This window comes from Macrotis lagotis, chromosome 1 (genome assembly GCF_037893015.1).
Source record: "Macrotis lagotis isolate mMagLag1 chromosome 1, bilby.v1.9.chrom.fasta, whole genome shotgun sequence".
Lineage (NCBI taxonomy): Eukaryota > Metazoa > Chordata > Mammalia > Peramelemorphia > Peramelidae > Macrotis > Macrotis lagotis.
In genome coordinates this window covers 144,122,044-144,137,612 of record NC_133658.1, presented here as the reverse complement: position 1 = coordinate 144,137,612, position 15,569 = coordinate 144,122,044, and the positions used below count along the sequence as shown (strand labels likewise).

General features: G+C 37.7%; 1 protein-coding gene across 1 annotated transcript in view; it reads left to right on the top strand.

The window, feature by feature from the left end:
* Positions 1 to 7,056: 7,056 nt before the first annotated feature.
* ANK1 (ankyrin 1) overlaps positions 7,057 to 15,569 on the top strand; it is a 189,377-nt gene continuing 180,864 nt past the window's right edge. Inside the window, exon 1 of the mRNA XM_074209011.1 lies at positions 7,057 to 7,224. Within this exon, the coding sequence (XP_074065112.1) occupies positions 7,198 to 7,224 (27 nt within the window). The 5' untranslated portion in view covers positions 7,057 to 7,197. The remainder of the gene's footprint in view (positions 7,225 to 15,569) is intronic.

The window sequence follows — 15,569 nt, the reverse complement described above, 5'->3', positions numbered from 1 at the left end:
AAGAAGGAATCTCTGGCTTGATTTTCATTAAATTTCCCCAAATGCTAAAGTATAGAAGAACTTCTGTAGATGTTAGAATCCTCAATTGCTCACGAAGTGAATATTTTTCTCCCAAAGTATCAGCTGGTTCTTTGAGTCACCACTAAGTACTTCACCATTTTTCTTCTCTTTTTCTCTTTCTTCTCATACATCTCCTTATTCACCTATCTTCATTTCTTTCTTCTGTTTTTTTCTTCTTCCCTCTCCTATTTCCTTTCCTCCCTTTCCTCTTTCATCTCTTATTATCATTAAGAACAGCAACATCGGGGCAGCTAGGTGGGGCAGTGGATAGAGCACCTGCCCTGGAGTCAGGAATCCCTGAGTTCAAATCCGACCTCAGACACTTAATAATTACCTAGCTGTGTGGCTTTGGCCAAGCCACTTAACCCTATTTGCCTTGCAAAAACCTAAACAAACAAAAAAAAGAAAAAAAAGAACATCAATATCATTTGGGTGCCAGGTTGAGCTAAGTGTCAGACACAATAAAAACTTAATTAATCTGAATACTTGAATTTTTAGTTAATTGAGATTGTTTCCACCCTTCATATCTTAAGTTTTTCTAAGTTATATTTGTCCTTTCCCTTCCTAGACAGTATAGTGTTCTATTGTACCTGTACCAGATTATTTACCACCATGGGGATTGGGGAGGGAGAAGAGGATGGTAGAAAAATGTAGAACTCATAAACTTGCAAATGGATGAATGTTGAAAACTATCTTTGCATTTAACTGGAAAAAATAAAGTGCAAAACCAAAAACCAAAACAATACAAAATATAGTGTTCTAAGTCAAATGTTTCTTTGAATGCTATTGAGTTATTTTGGTCCTGTCAAACTCTTTTGTGATACCTAGATTAGGCAATGAAAAAACAAAACTATCGCTTTGTGAAGATGATATGATGGGATATTTAGAGAATCCTAGAGAATCATCTAAACTTTGGCAAAGTTGCCAGACATAAAATTAACCCACATAAATCATTGCATTTTTATATATGACCAACAAATCCCAGCAGCAAGAGATAGAGAAATCCATTTAAAATAACAGTAGTCAATATGAAATACTTGAGAGTTGACTTGGTAAGACAAACTCAAGAACTATATGAACACAACTACAGAATACTTTTCACACAAATAAAGTCAGATCTAAACAATTGGAGAAAAATATCAGTTGCTCATTGGTAGGCTGATCCAATATAATAAAAATGACAATTCTCCAAATGTTATATTACTTGATCCTTAAAACAACTTTAGGAGGTAGGTACCATTTTACAAATGAGGAAATTGAGGCAGTCAAAAGGTTAAGTGACTTAGATTCAGCTAATAAGTGTGTGAGGAAGAATTTGAACTTAGGTCGTCCTCACTCAAGACTCAGAATTCTTAACACTGTATGGTTCCTTCTAGCTTCCTTTAGCTCAATCTCTCTGGACCCATCTCTGTTTTCTCATTTGCAACATAAGATTTGCGATCCTTTTCAGTTCTAAACCTCTTACCAAACCTGACTTGGTAATAGCAATGTGACCATTCTGAGCCTCAGTTTCCTTTTCAATAAGTTGGGAGAAAAGAACACATACACTGCCAATTGCACAGAATTTGGTAAATATCTCTATAAATTTCAGCTATAATAAGTGTACTGAAAATGAAACCTGAGAAACTGAAAATGAGTATGAATATGTCTTGCCCTCCAGAAATACTCTAGGAGTCCTTTTAGAATACATCCCTCCCTTCTGTCAGCTTCTGTACTTGTCATTTGTTTTCTTTCTCCTGAAAGTGAGATGGTCCTTAATTAAGGGTTCAGGTGAGTTGAGTTTCGTTAAATTAAGTTGGACTAAAAATGCTTACACCCACTAGAAGCTTAGTGTTTAAGACAGAAAACACCAACACAGATAAATATAGCAACTCCCATTTCTCTAGAGCTTTTCAGTTTATGAAGGCTTTTCCTTTGGGCGGGGGCAGCTCTGGCAGGAATTACCAAGATGGAGATGCTGCTATAAGCAAGGTGCCAGAGATGAGCTGTGGGTGTCTGTCTTCAGAGGTCAAGCCTATTGGAGGGGGCTCATTCTTAGTAACTTAAGAGGGAAGGAGCAGGATACACAATTGTCCCCTACAGTTGGGAGAGGGTATGACAAAGATCCCTGAGCCTCAGTTTACCTACCTATCCATATAAATTCCCTTTACAACCTTACCTCTTCCTACCCTTCTAGACTTCTTACACATCATTCTCCTTCCTGCATTCTATGGTCCAGATGCATACTTCCCATCTTTGTTTCATTTCCTTGGCTTGACCCCCTACACTGAATTGTTTTCTCTCCTGTTTCATTTATTCAAACACTTAACTTTCTTTAAAACTCAGTTCAAATTCTTCTTTCTGCATGAGACTCCATAGCTGCTAGTGCCTTCCCTTCTTAAGTTTTCCTTCCATCTTATATGTACATATATGCAAATGTATATGTTGCTTCTCCATTAGAAGGTAAGCTCCTTGAGGGTAGAGACTTTCTTCTGCCTCTTTTTATATCCTCCATACTTAACACAGTGCCAGCCCACAGTGGATGCTTAATAAATGCTGATTGATTGATTGATTACTACCTTTAGCTGCAAGGAAAATGCTTTATAACCCTTCTAAGTTCTTCTCTCAGTATGTTAACTGTGAAAGGAGACATGTGTGTGTGCAGCAATAGACTACAAATCTTTTGAAGTATTAAAAAAGATCCTTAAATCTTGGTAGTTAGAGCTTCCCTCTCTTCCCTGCACCCCATCCTATAATTTGATCAGGCCAGATTTAGGAGTGGGTTTAATATCCCTGCAGTTCTCCTCAGCCCATAAAAACAGATGAAAGGTCTTGACTGGAATCTGTATCTGAAATCAGGGCAGGTCCACATGGACTAGAGAGAAGGTTAAGTTTTGGAGGTCACTCTTGCCTTTCAAGGTAGCTGACCCGAGAGCTGCTTACCGCTGCCTGGGAATGTCCGATAAGCTAGCCTCTGGATGTCACACAAGGAGAGAGTTGGTAGGCCTGAGGCCTGTTCTTTAATGGATTTATTAGCTTTAACTTTTCCATCATGGATTAGATCCCTCTGCTGACTACTCCAGACTGCTGTTGTTAGTAACAGAAATTATTTCAAGGGCTCATTTATGTTGGATGGTCTCCTCATGTGGACTCTGTCTGTGCAGGGAACCATGAACAACAAAACATTGTGTTTGCTCATAGAATCACAGCATGTTGGAGCTGGAAGAGACCTTAGCCTCAGTTCCAATTTCCTCATTTTAACTGTAGGGGAAAGGGAGAGGAGGGGGGTGGGGTTGAAGAATGGGCTAAGTGAAAGCCCAAGCTTCAAATGCAGCCAGTAAGAGAGAATAATTGGTCTGGTTGCTTCCTTTTGTATGTGCATCCAACCCAGCAATCAAAAAGTTGCTCTTAGTAGTTCAATAAGCAGCCTCACTTATTTTATTCCCCCTTGCTTTGAAGTGAAATAGCTGGTCTCTCCACTCCATATCCTCATGTTCATACAGGGGCAAGCTAGGCTTCAACCTCTATGTAGGAAACGATACATGGCAGAGCTGCATGTGCTCCTTTAGACTACTACATACAGAGGAAGCCACTGAAGCCAAGAGGGAGGAGGTGACTCCTCCATGGTCACAAAATCAGTAAGTATCAGAGATGGGATCTGAATTCAGATCCTTGGACTCCAAGTAGAAGACTCTTCTTAGGGTACCATGTTCCTCACCTGGGGAAAACTGTGGGGTAGGGATGAATTGGATTTCTTGCAACTGAAATGGTAACATAAGAGTAGTTCACATTTATAAAGCACTTGAACGTTTGCAAAATGGTTTTTTCCACAACAATCCCATAAACCTGATTATAAAAAAATATTATTATCCCCAGTTTTTGGTGAGGAAACTGAAAGTTTTAGTCATTGTCACAAAGTTAAAAAGTTCTAGTAGAGCCAAAAACTAAATCTTATCTTCTGACTTGATTCAAATTCAATGATTTTTTTGAATATCAAGATATTCAGGGGCGGCTAGGTGGCGTAGTGGATAGAGCACCAGCCTTGGAATCAGGAGTACCTGGGTTCAAATCTGGTCTCAGACACTTAATAATTACCTAGCTGTGTGGCCTTGGGCAAGCCACTTAACCCCATTTGTCTTGCAAAAACCTAAAAAAAAAAAAGATGTTCACCTCTACATTGTTAACAGTTTTCTTTACCCACTGTGATTTCTTTTTGTTTGTCTGTTTAGGGTTTTTTTTGCAAGGCAATGGGGCTAAGTGACTTGCCCAATTATTAAGTATCTGAGATCACATTTGAACTCAGCTCCTCCTGATTCCAGGACCCATGCTCTAATCACTGTGCTGCCTAACTGCCCCCTATCGAAGGTTCTTTCTTCTTCTTCTTCTTCTTCTTCTTCTTCTTCTTCTTCTTCTTCTTCTTCTTCTTCTTCCTTCTTCATCTTCTTTATCTTCTTCTTCCCCTCCTTTTCTTCTCTTTCTTCTTTTCTCTTCTTCCTTCTCCTCCTCCTTCTTCTTCCTCTTCTTTTTCCTTCTTTCTTCTTCCTCCCTCTTAATTTTCTCCTCCTTTTCCTGCTTCTTTTCTCCTCCTCACCCCCCTTCTTTTTCAACATCTTTTTCTTCTATCTTTTTTCCTTTGTTTTCTTCTACATCTCTCTCATTCATGCTGGAAGTGCAGTGACTTCTTATGATTCAATCCCATTTCTTGGGTTTTTGACTAACTTTGATTTCAAACTGAGCCAGTTCACCTCTACTTAGATAGCCTGGGAATCCCTTATTCCTAGTGATTTACACTAATGGTGCCAGACTTGGTGAGGATAACCTATCACTTTTAGCTTTATGGCAACCCAGAAGTGCCAAGATCGAGCAATTCACCAGCCCAAAGCTCCCTCAGTATTAGAGATTTTAGGTGTATGCCACTACTCTCACTGTTACTTTATAGAGCATGTGTGTCTTGACTTTCATACCATTTCTTGGATATAGGACAGAATCTTTCTGTTAAAACTTGGCCTATTCATCATTTATAGGCATGACTGGTGGTTTCAAATTTGTAAAGGTATCATGTGGAAGGCAGGTTATACTCTGGAAGATTTGGGGCCATTTTAAGGAATGATTTCCTATTGTAGTTTCCCCAAAATAAAATAGTAGAGACTGCTTATGGAGGTGTAATGAGAGTTTTCGGTCTCTGAGGGGTTTTTCAACATAAGTTGAATGATCACTTGGGGTGTCATAAATGAGATTTCTCTACAGGTTGAATTAAATGACCTTTAAGGTTGCTTCTAACGTTGAAGTTCTTTGATTCTCTGAATTTTATACTAAGAAAGATATTTTTTTTTCTCACAATACAAAGATTTAGAATCAAAGTGAATACATTCCTGCTTACATTTATTCTCTACATCCCCCCCTCCCACCAAAGGTCGTTTCTTTTCCTATGTGCTATGCTTCAAATTACATCTGCTAAGGATTTAATTTCTGTTTATTAATGATTTTTTCCCAAAATGTGCTTTGAAATTTGCTTTGCCCTCCCTATTTCATGCTTCCCATGGTTATGGTCAGATGCTCTGGTCCTGCTCTGCTATGATCCCCAGCCTCTGCTGACTCCTGCCAATACAGATGCTATGGAAAGTGGTGGCAGCCCATAGGCTGGGACCACAGAGAGTCATTTTTTTTTTCTCTGTGGCAGCTGTGACCTCACAGCAAGGTCCAATTTGGATCTGTAGAAAAGTGGAAGAGACAGATGGCAGCCACACCAGGGAACCTGGAAGAGCAGGAAAAGAGGGGGAAGGAAAGTGTCAGGTGAGGGAGATTGAGAACCAGTCCTGCCATGATTATTATTGTTCAAGTCAATTCAGATCAGGACATAATCAAACAGAAATGCAAAGGTTTAAAAGTATGTCTTTATAAATAATTGTAATTTCATAGATTATAAGTACAGTAATAGTAACTCTCAGGGTAAGGATAACTATCACTGTTGCAAGACACTATCAAATATTTCTCATCTGAGTTTACATTCATTAATTTCAGGATTCTTAGGTTTCTTTGCCCAATGGCCCCTGCCATTCCAGGGCATGGTGTACTCACTATATAAAACATCATTGTGCAAATTCATTCCACTCCACATGGCTTCAGCTATTGTAAATGAAACCACTTCTAAAACTATAAGTTGTGGCTCAGAAAACCAAGTCATGACAGAAGGATAGTCTTAGGGTGACAATCTTGTAGAACTAAACTCTTTTTTTTGAGGAGATTGGTTGAAGCATCAATGACTTTTCTGGCAGTCATATAGAATAGTTTTGTAGCTCTTGCTTTGGCCCATCTTTCCTCCGAGCTGTTGTTTGGTGGTGACTCACCTCTGGTTCCCAGGAATGTTGTTATTTTTGGTCCCAGTGTCATTAAGATTGTGCCCAGAATCACTGCAAGTCAGTAATTAGGGAACACATGGGCCCCCAGTGAAGGCAATTTAAAAATAGAGGGAGACATAAGCCTGTCATGTGGCCCTTGGGCTGGTGAAACGGAGGACGGTAGCTACTCTGGGGGAAAGTCTTTTGGCCATGAGAGAAAAGCCAATGTTATTTGGGATTTTGTCTCAGAGGATACCCCCAGGCATCTTGCCTCTGAAGGACTCCCCAACTTTCAGCCCAGCTATTTGGGAGCATAGAGAGGGAGACCTCCATTGTGGCATGGCATTCTCTACTCAGTGGGAAGTTTTCCCATTGGTAGTCTTTAGTGCTAGATTCTACTGGAAAGGTTTAAGGGAAAGATCTCTTTTTCAGTGATTCGCCCATTATTTCTCTTTTGGAATACTTTGGCAAGGAGTTATGCTGGAAGAAAAATGGTGAGTGAGTGGGTCTGTTGTATTTCCAAAAAGAAATTGCCTCAATGCTGGGATGGAAGGAGGGTGGTGGGAGAAAGGGAGTGTTTTATGTAATCTGCAGCCTCCATGCAGGAACCTCCCCTTTCTCCTTCTGCCACTAGGCAGCCGGTGAGACCTGATAGAGAACATTCTCTACTTCTGATAAGACCTAATGGACCCAGGGGCTTGGGGCCCTTTCTGGGTTCAGATGTCTTAAGGAAAGGCAGTAGCAGTGTGTCATCTACCCCCACACTGTTCAAGCAGGAAACCCCAGTGGAGGGAGGCTTTCTGGACTTTTAAGAACTGGAATGCCTGGCCCAATGTGGTCCTGGAGGGTGAGTATTTGCTCAGGGGTTGAAGGAAGGATCAAAAAAAAAAAAAAGGAAGGAAGGGTCCGGAGGGTCTGGGAAAAAAGAGATGCAATGAGGAGGTTAGAGGCAAGGGAGTGGATGGGGGGGCATATAAAGATGGATGGGATCAAGGCTGGAAGGGGGGGGGAATTGCTACTTCTTGCAAAAACAAATTTGACTGAAACAGAAGCATGTGTTGGAAATTGAGAAGTGAAGCTCTACACCTACATGTGAATGTGTATGTATGGTTTTTTTTTCAAAATGAGGGGTATACTTTATTAGTTAATAGCCTCACCAATTTCTAAGCTTTGTTATAAGAGATAACATTTCAGACCTTTCTTGCCTAAATGACTTCAGTTTGTATTTTTTTTTACTTCCAGAGGTTTATTCTCAAAGAATTCTAGTCTCAGGCATGAGTTATGTGTTTTGAGTATCAGAGGTTTGGGGAGATTGATCTTTGGGGCCACTAATGTACTTCTCTTCCTTTCAAACGGAGGTTCTAGAAGCTTGTATGGATTTGTTCTTTGAGTTCTTTGATTTGTTCTTTGAGAGGGGGATCTCCATAATTATTGATCTTGTCCCATTTTCTGTTGTTGGATTAATGGCATGTGGTTGACTAAAGGTGTTTATGTGACTTTGGTTGACCCTTCATATAGTTTAGTTAAAAGAACCCTAGATCTGGTATCAGAGAACCTGAATTTGAATATTGACGTACTACCTCATAATGGTAGGACCTTGATAAGATATTTCATTTCCCTCCTATTTAAATGAGTTAAACCAGATGAAGGCTCCTCTCAGCTCTATGATGAAGATGATAATGATGATGTCTAAGGATGTTACCATCTCCAAATCCTCTGACCTATCTATGTCAGAGTTCCAAACACTTGGGAACCTCAAATGTAAATAGTAGACTTCATACATCCACTTCATTATTCACTTCCTTTTGAGATCTTGGAATTTAAAATTTTTATTCTTTAAAGGTAGAGATTAGGAGTGAGGTCCAAAGAAGGAAGAAAAATATCCTCTTCCCACTTTGGTCATTCTCTTTTGGATGAGCTATTGTCAATGACCTTCCCATAATGTGGCATCTAGAATGGAACTCAATATTTAATCTGTGGCTTGGCTTGGACAGCATAGAGCATACCCACCTCCTCCTCCTTTCTGGAATCTATATGTCTCTAATAAGAAATATTATTAATTAGTATTTATTAGTAAAATTAGTAAAAATTAGTAAATTTAGTAAATTAGTGAAATTAGTAAATTAATTAATTTAATGTAATAAAGAAAGAACAAATGTTATTATTAATTAGAATTTGTTCTTTCTTTACTACATCTTGTGGGCTAAAGAAAAAAGTGATAGTATAAAATTGTTCAGAAAAAGATAAACTGATATGATCTATCATTGCTTTGGAGCTCATCTTCAGCTTGGGTGTTTCTGATCATTGTTGTTTAGTTGATTCAGTCATGTCTGATTCCTTGTGACCCCATTTGGGGTTTTCATGGCAAAATCACAGGAATGATTTACCATTTCCTTCTCCAGCTTATTTTACAGATGAAGAAACTGAGGCAAACAGGGGTAAGGGACTTGCCCACAATCCCTCAGTTAATAAGTGTCTGAACTCAGATTTGAACTCAGGAAGATGAACACTATCTTATGTTCCACTTAGCTTTTTTTAAAGAGTCCTAATTAAAACTTATAGCCCTTTTTAGTGCACAAACCCACAGTTTAGGAATTGGATGCTACTTTAGGCTATGTAAAGTCCTTGCCCTGCTTGCTTGGTGGCTTCATAAGAAAATAGACATTTTTAGGGACTGCTAGGTGATGCAGTGGATAGAGCACCAACCCTGGAGTCAGGAGTACCTGAGTTCAACTACAGCCTCAGATACTTAATAATTACCTAGATTGTGGCCTTAGACAAGCCACTTAACTCCATTTGTCTTGCAAAAACCGAAAAAGAAAATAGACATTTTTGTACTCTTCCAGTTAAGGGAGAAGATGTGATTATGGTCTGCTAGTTCCTGTAAACTGTTTAGTGGCCTGCCACCTCTGGAATTAAGACAGTCTGTATTGAAATCCCTGCTTTGGTAGGAGAGGAAGAAGTCACTATCATCAGTACCAAATTCATGTGGACTCTTTCACTTGTGTACCCTTTGACATAGAGCTGGGAAATCAGAGAGTACAAAAGAGGAGTCCCAGAACTAGCTAGATCTTTGTGATCATCTGGTCTAATCCCATTATTTTACAATTAATGACCCCCAGGTCCAGAGAAATAAAGTGAAGGTCACTCAGGTGATTGGGAGTTGAGCCAGAATTTGTCCTTAGATTCCAAATCAAATCAAATGAGATATTTGTAAAATTATTTAAGCTACTAAATATTAAAATGCACTGACTTTGGAAATATCTTATATTTTAAACACTTTGCAAATCTTAGAGTTCTGCATAACTGCTAGCTATCATTTTTAGTATTACTACTACTAATGATAATATTATCTATTATTAGTACTACTAATATATATTATTCATAGTACTAATAAACATTATTAGTATGAATAACAGTTATTAGTAATACTAATAGTGAACATTAATATTAGTAATTATAGTCAATACATAATTGGGAAACCACAGGATCACTTTCTAGTACACAGACAAAATAATAATCTTGGGCATAACAATTTAACTTCTCTGGGACTTGGTTTTCTATTGGTAAAAATAGGAATAATTTCTATAGGGATGTTGTGAAGATAAAATAAGATAATATATCTATGGAAATGTTTTGAAAAGCATCTTATTTTGGTGTTATTACAATTCTGTAAACTCAACCAAAGTCAAGACTTGATGGATTATCTGAAATTGATTTTAAATTACAACACACTTCTCCTATTTGCTTAGCTGGAGTGTTCTCAGAAAATGCAGACTAGTTGTAATTTTATACTAAGTGAATCATAATTAGAAAGGTAATTTCATGGCAGTTCAATTGAGTGTAAATTTATTGAGTACCTGGTACATGCAAGGCTCTGACTCAGTTCTGGAGATAGAGAGTAGAGTCAGACAGTCTCTGCTCTTGAAGAGTTGACAGTCTAGCAGATGGAATGAGCCATGACTTAACTTAGAATATGATTAAGCAAATGTGAGGTCACCTGGAGAGATTTGAGGAGGGAGGCATCATTTCTAGCTGAGGACATTGGAGGAAAGACTTTTTTTGCTAAAGTTGCCCTGAAACCTTGAAGAAAAGGAAGGCTTTCAAAACAGCAGAAGAAACATAGAGGTGGTCCAGCAAATAATATGGCTACTCATTTGTTTTATAATTCACACCCTCATCATCTCTTTAACATTTTCTAAATAATTTGGGTGAAGGCCTGTGTGTAAAATTGGCAGATGGCATAAATTAGAGAGGTAAGTAAAGCAAATTCAGTGCATTATAATCAGGATTCAAAGAGGTAATGACTGGCTAAAACTATGGGTTGAATCTAAGGAAGTTAAATATAATGGGAATAAATGCAAAGTTTTGCAATTGAGCTCAAAAATCAACCTCCCTAATTCAGAGTGAAAGATTCAAAACCAGAGAACAATTTTCAAGAAAGAGATCTGGGGTGTTAATAGATCACAAGTTTCATCTGAATCAATACTAAGATGTAGTAAAGAAAGAACAAATTCTAATTAATAATAACATTTGTTCTTTCTTTATTACATTAAATTAATTAATTTACTAATTTCACTAATTTACTAAATTTACTAATTTTTACTAATTTTACTAATAAATACTAATTAATAATATTTCTTATTAGAGACATATAGATTCCAGAAAGGAGGAGGAGGTGGGTATGCTCTATGCTGTCCAAGCCAAGCCACAGATTAAATATTGAGTTCCATTCTAGATGCCACATTATGGGAAGGTCATTGACAATAGCTCATCCAAAAGAGAATGACCAAAGTGGGAAGAAGATTGAAGACTGATTCACAGCAGAAAATATTGAAACAACTAGGGATATTTGATCTGAGAGAAGTCACAATAATTGCCTTCAAGTATTTGAAGGGCTACGCATGAAAGAGATTAGATTTGTTCTGCATGGCTCCAGAAGTCAATAATTAGAGTGGTCATAAAGTCTCAAAAATAAATTTTGCTTTTTTGACAAGAAAAATTTTCCAAAAATTTAGTTATACAAAGGTGTAATAAGCTGGCTCAAGGTAATGAGCTTCCCATCATTGATGGTCTCCAAGCAAAGGCTATATGATTTGTCTACTGTTCTGTAGAAGGGACTCTTATTCTGTTGACTACAACTTGGACTAGGGTCTCTGAGTCTGAATTTTTTCCAACTTTGAGATGCTATGATCCTCTCATTCATTCTGCATACAAATGTCAGAGTCTATCACTTCCTCACTGAAAAATCTTCAGTGACTCTCAGCTGTATACCCAAAAAAAGTCCAAACCACTTCATCTGACATTCAAAACTTTTAATAAGAGGACCTTAAGGTTAACCTTTACTCATTCTATACTTTTTTTAGATCGTTGTCTCCAAACATTTCTGATCAAATATATATATATATATATATATATATATATATATATATATATGTATGTATATATGTATGTATATATACATACATATATATTAGTTAAAATAAAGTGAGAGAACACTCACTCCCAACAGATATATTTACTTATTATAAATTATATAAATGTGCTACTACACTAATAATTATAATATATATTATAAAATATATGTATTTATAATTTTAAAAGATTGAGGCAAATTAAATCATTTAAAAATATCTCTTTAATGATACTAAAGCCTTCTTTGTTCTCATTAAAATATCATTAATCAGTATTTTAAATGTTTTTGTTCAAATATATCAAACTCTTTGTGATCTGATTCAGTATCTTGTCAAAGATACTGAAGTGTTTTGTCATTTCCTTCTCTAGTTCATTTTAAAGATGAGGAAACTGAGTCAAACAGGGTTAAGTGACTTTCCCAGAGTCAGACAATTACTGTGAACTCAGATCTGATTTCATGAAAATGAATTATTCCAAGCCCAGTGTTCTATACACTGCACCACCTATCTGATCTTATTTTAAGTGAGGTCAATGTAATTATATAAGCTTCATTATTTTTTTCAAATCTTGGCTTAACACCTTATAAAGTAATGATTCAAAGATCCAATTGAAGTTTAGTTTGTTTCAATACTTGGTTTTAATATGTCTTATATATAGGAAATATTACTTCAAGATACATAGGAACACGTGGAAGAAGCACTTTTGTTGACGTATTTACATGATACTCATTTTTTTCCAATCCTATTCACAAATTATGCAAAGGTTTTGGTTGAGATTTATTTAATAAATTTCCATCTTCTTTGATGTCAATTAGTTGTTTTTGAAACTAATTGGAAGATGAATTTAAAAAAAGGAGTGATTTCAAAACTCACCAAAATTATTTACTTGGAAGTTTTTAAAACAAAATTTAAGTCTATTTCTGAGTTTTTAAAATGTGCAGATATGAGGAGTTTTGTGGCAACCCAGAGAAGAAAGAATAGGTATCAAGGAGCAAAGAGTAATCAACAGTGTCAAAGGCTGGAGAAGGAAGAAGAAATGAGAAAAAGACTATCAGGTCTGTCAATTAAAAGATCATTGGTAACTTCAGAGAGTGACTTGGTTAAGTTGAATTCAAGGATAATGAAGAGGCTGAGAACCTAGAGATGGGAAGGTAAAAAAGAAAGTAATGTTTAGAAGGGAGAAATTTGGAAGATGGGATGGAAGATGAGGTAATAAGATCAGCAAGACTAATCATAACCCTTCCATATCTGCCCATCCTGTATTGATCATTCTGTCTTACCAAAAATGAAAAAGGGGCCATGGGTTTACTCATCAGCTACTGACCCAAAGTAGAGATCACATGGTTGTTTGGGGGCAACCATGAGATGATGGGGAATAAAGAGTTGGGGGCAGGGTAGAAGGATTTTGCCTGCACAGTTGCTAGAGTGTCTTCTTAGACCAGGTTTAAAAGGGGGAAGGTAACAAACAATATGCCAAACATTTTACTAAGTGCTTTGCAGTTATTATGTCATTTATTTCTGAGGGGCTGATGCCCCATGTAGAAAGGATATAGTTGGTTTTGTGACTGTGCCACAGGAAGATACCTTTAGGAGGGCATGAAGTGGGTTATGTCGCTTGCTAATGAGTTGTCAATGGTGGTCATTGCAATCATGTCTCATTTTACAGTTGAGGAAACTCAGGCAAATAGGGTGAAGTAACTTGCCCAGACACCTAGTAAGGGTCTGAGATATGATCTGAACTCAAGTCTTCTTGAATCCAGACTTAGTGCTCATTGTGTCATCTAATTAACCTAATGGGTAAAGGAGATAAATCCCACAATTGTTTTGAGAGTGCAATATAAGGGACTTTTGCTCTAGACATTTCCAGACTTTCGTCCCCTCCCCCCATGCCCTTTTCCACATCTCTCCTCCTCTGCCCTCATTCTCTTCCATTCTCTTTCAGTTCTATCAATCAATCAATAAATATTTATTAAGTACCTACTAGAACCAGGCTAGGTGCTAAGAGCAGGGAATACAAAAAAAGGAAAAAGTCAGACTCTGTCTTTTAGGTGCTTACAATTCAAAAAAAAAAGATAACATAGAAAAGGAAGAAGAAAAACTGTGGGAAGAGGAAGAGGAAGAGGAAGAGGAAGAGGAAGAAGGTGTCTAGCTTTGGAGCATGATGGGGAAGTCCAGAGAGGTGAGGGTCTTTCAGATACTTAACTTGTCTTTCATGATCCAGCTCAAATTCAACTCTTCCATGAAGTCTTCCTCTATTCTTTACAACTGAGGGTACTCTCTTCTCTCCCCCAAATAGTAGACAGCCTTTGATATTTAATAAAATATTTAATATAAAATTAATATTTAATAAATGTTATTGGGCAGCAGCTAGGTGGCATAATGGATAGAGCACCAGCCCTGGAGTCAGGAGTACCTGGGTTCAAATCCGACCTCAGACACTTAATAATAACCTAGGTGTGTAGCCTTGGGCAAACCACTTAACCCCATTTGCCTTGCAAAAACCTAAAAGAAACAACAACAAAAAATTGCCTAGCTGTGTGATCATGGACAAGTCATTTAACTCCATTGCCTTAAAATTAAAAAAAAAATTAAATTTTCTTAAAAATCGTGTCATTGGATTTTTCCACTCCAATTCTCTATCCCTGCTACCCTATTACTTCATGGTTGTCTCAGGACATCTCAGAGTAAATTTAGATTCCTCATCTGTAAAATGAAGGGATTAGCACAGATATCTCAAAGATCTCTTTCCATCCCAAAATCATGGGACTTTCTATGTAAATATCTTCATTTCACTGCTGCAATGTAAATTCCTTGAAGACTTTTATTCATCTGTGTGAACACTAGATCACTTAGGATTTCTTTACATACAGTAGATGATCAATAAATGTCGCTCATCCTTTGTTCTTAATGAGAACCGAGGACATTAGGAGGGCGATGTCTTAACTTTCAAATGAATTGGTTTGAAGTGAGGCAGAACTGTGCTAAGTCAACAAGCCCACTCTCTCCTCCAGAGGCATGGGAGTCCAGAGGCAATACAAAAATCAAGTGTATTGATGATGGGCTAGGATACAGTGAGAGGTCTTGACCTTTCTAAATTAAGATCTTTCTGGAAGGGAAAGACCCTTAAAGTTTTGCCATTTACACTGATGATGTTTCTCCTTCCTTCTTGAAGACCATGACAGCAGGAAGGTGACATGAATTGGAAATGTATGTGACAAACATGGGAATTGAATTTGAGTGAGGGGGAGCTGTGCTAAGACACCAACTTCACTTTCTCCTCCAGAGTTTTCTGGGTCCAGTGAACTGAAGACAATCAGGATGACTGAAGTTGGCTCTTGATGGGAGACAATCAAAATTAAGTGACTTGCCTAAGGCCACACAGATATTAAGTGTCTGTGGCCATATTTGCACTCAGGTCCTCCTGACTTCAGGGTTGGTGCTCTATCCACTCTATCATCTAGCTGCCAATCAATAAATATTTATTCAGTAAATGAAAAGGTGGAATAAAGGCTTGAATAGTAAGATTCTAGCATCACTGTTTCTTTTTTTTTGGGGGGGGGGAGCAATCAAAGTTAAGTGACTTCCCAAAGCCACAAGGCTAGTAAGCATCTGAGGTCACATTTGAACTCAGGTCCTCCTGACTCCAGGATCTGTTCTCTATCAACTACCACTGAGTTGCCCTATTCCCTGGGTATAGAGAGCTGGGCTTGGAATGAAGAAGCCAAGTTTGAATCTGGTCTCAGACACTAAGGATCTGTGTGACCTTGGGCAGGTCATT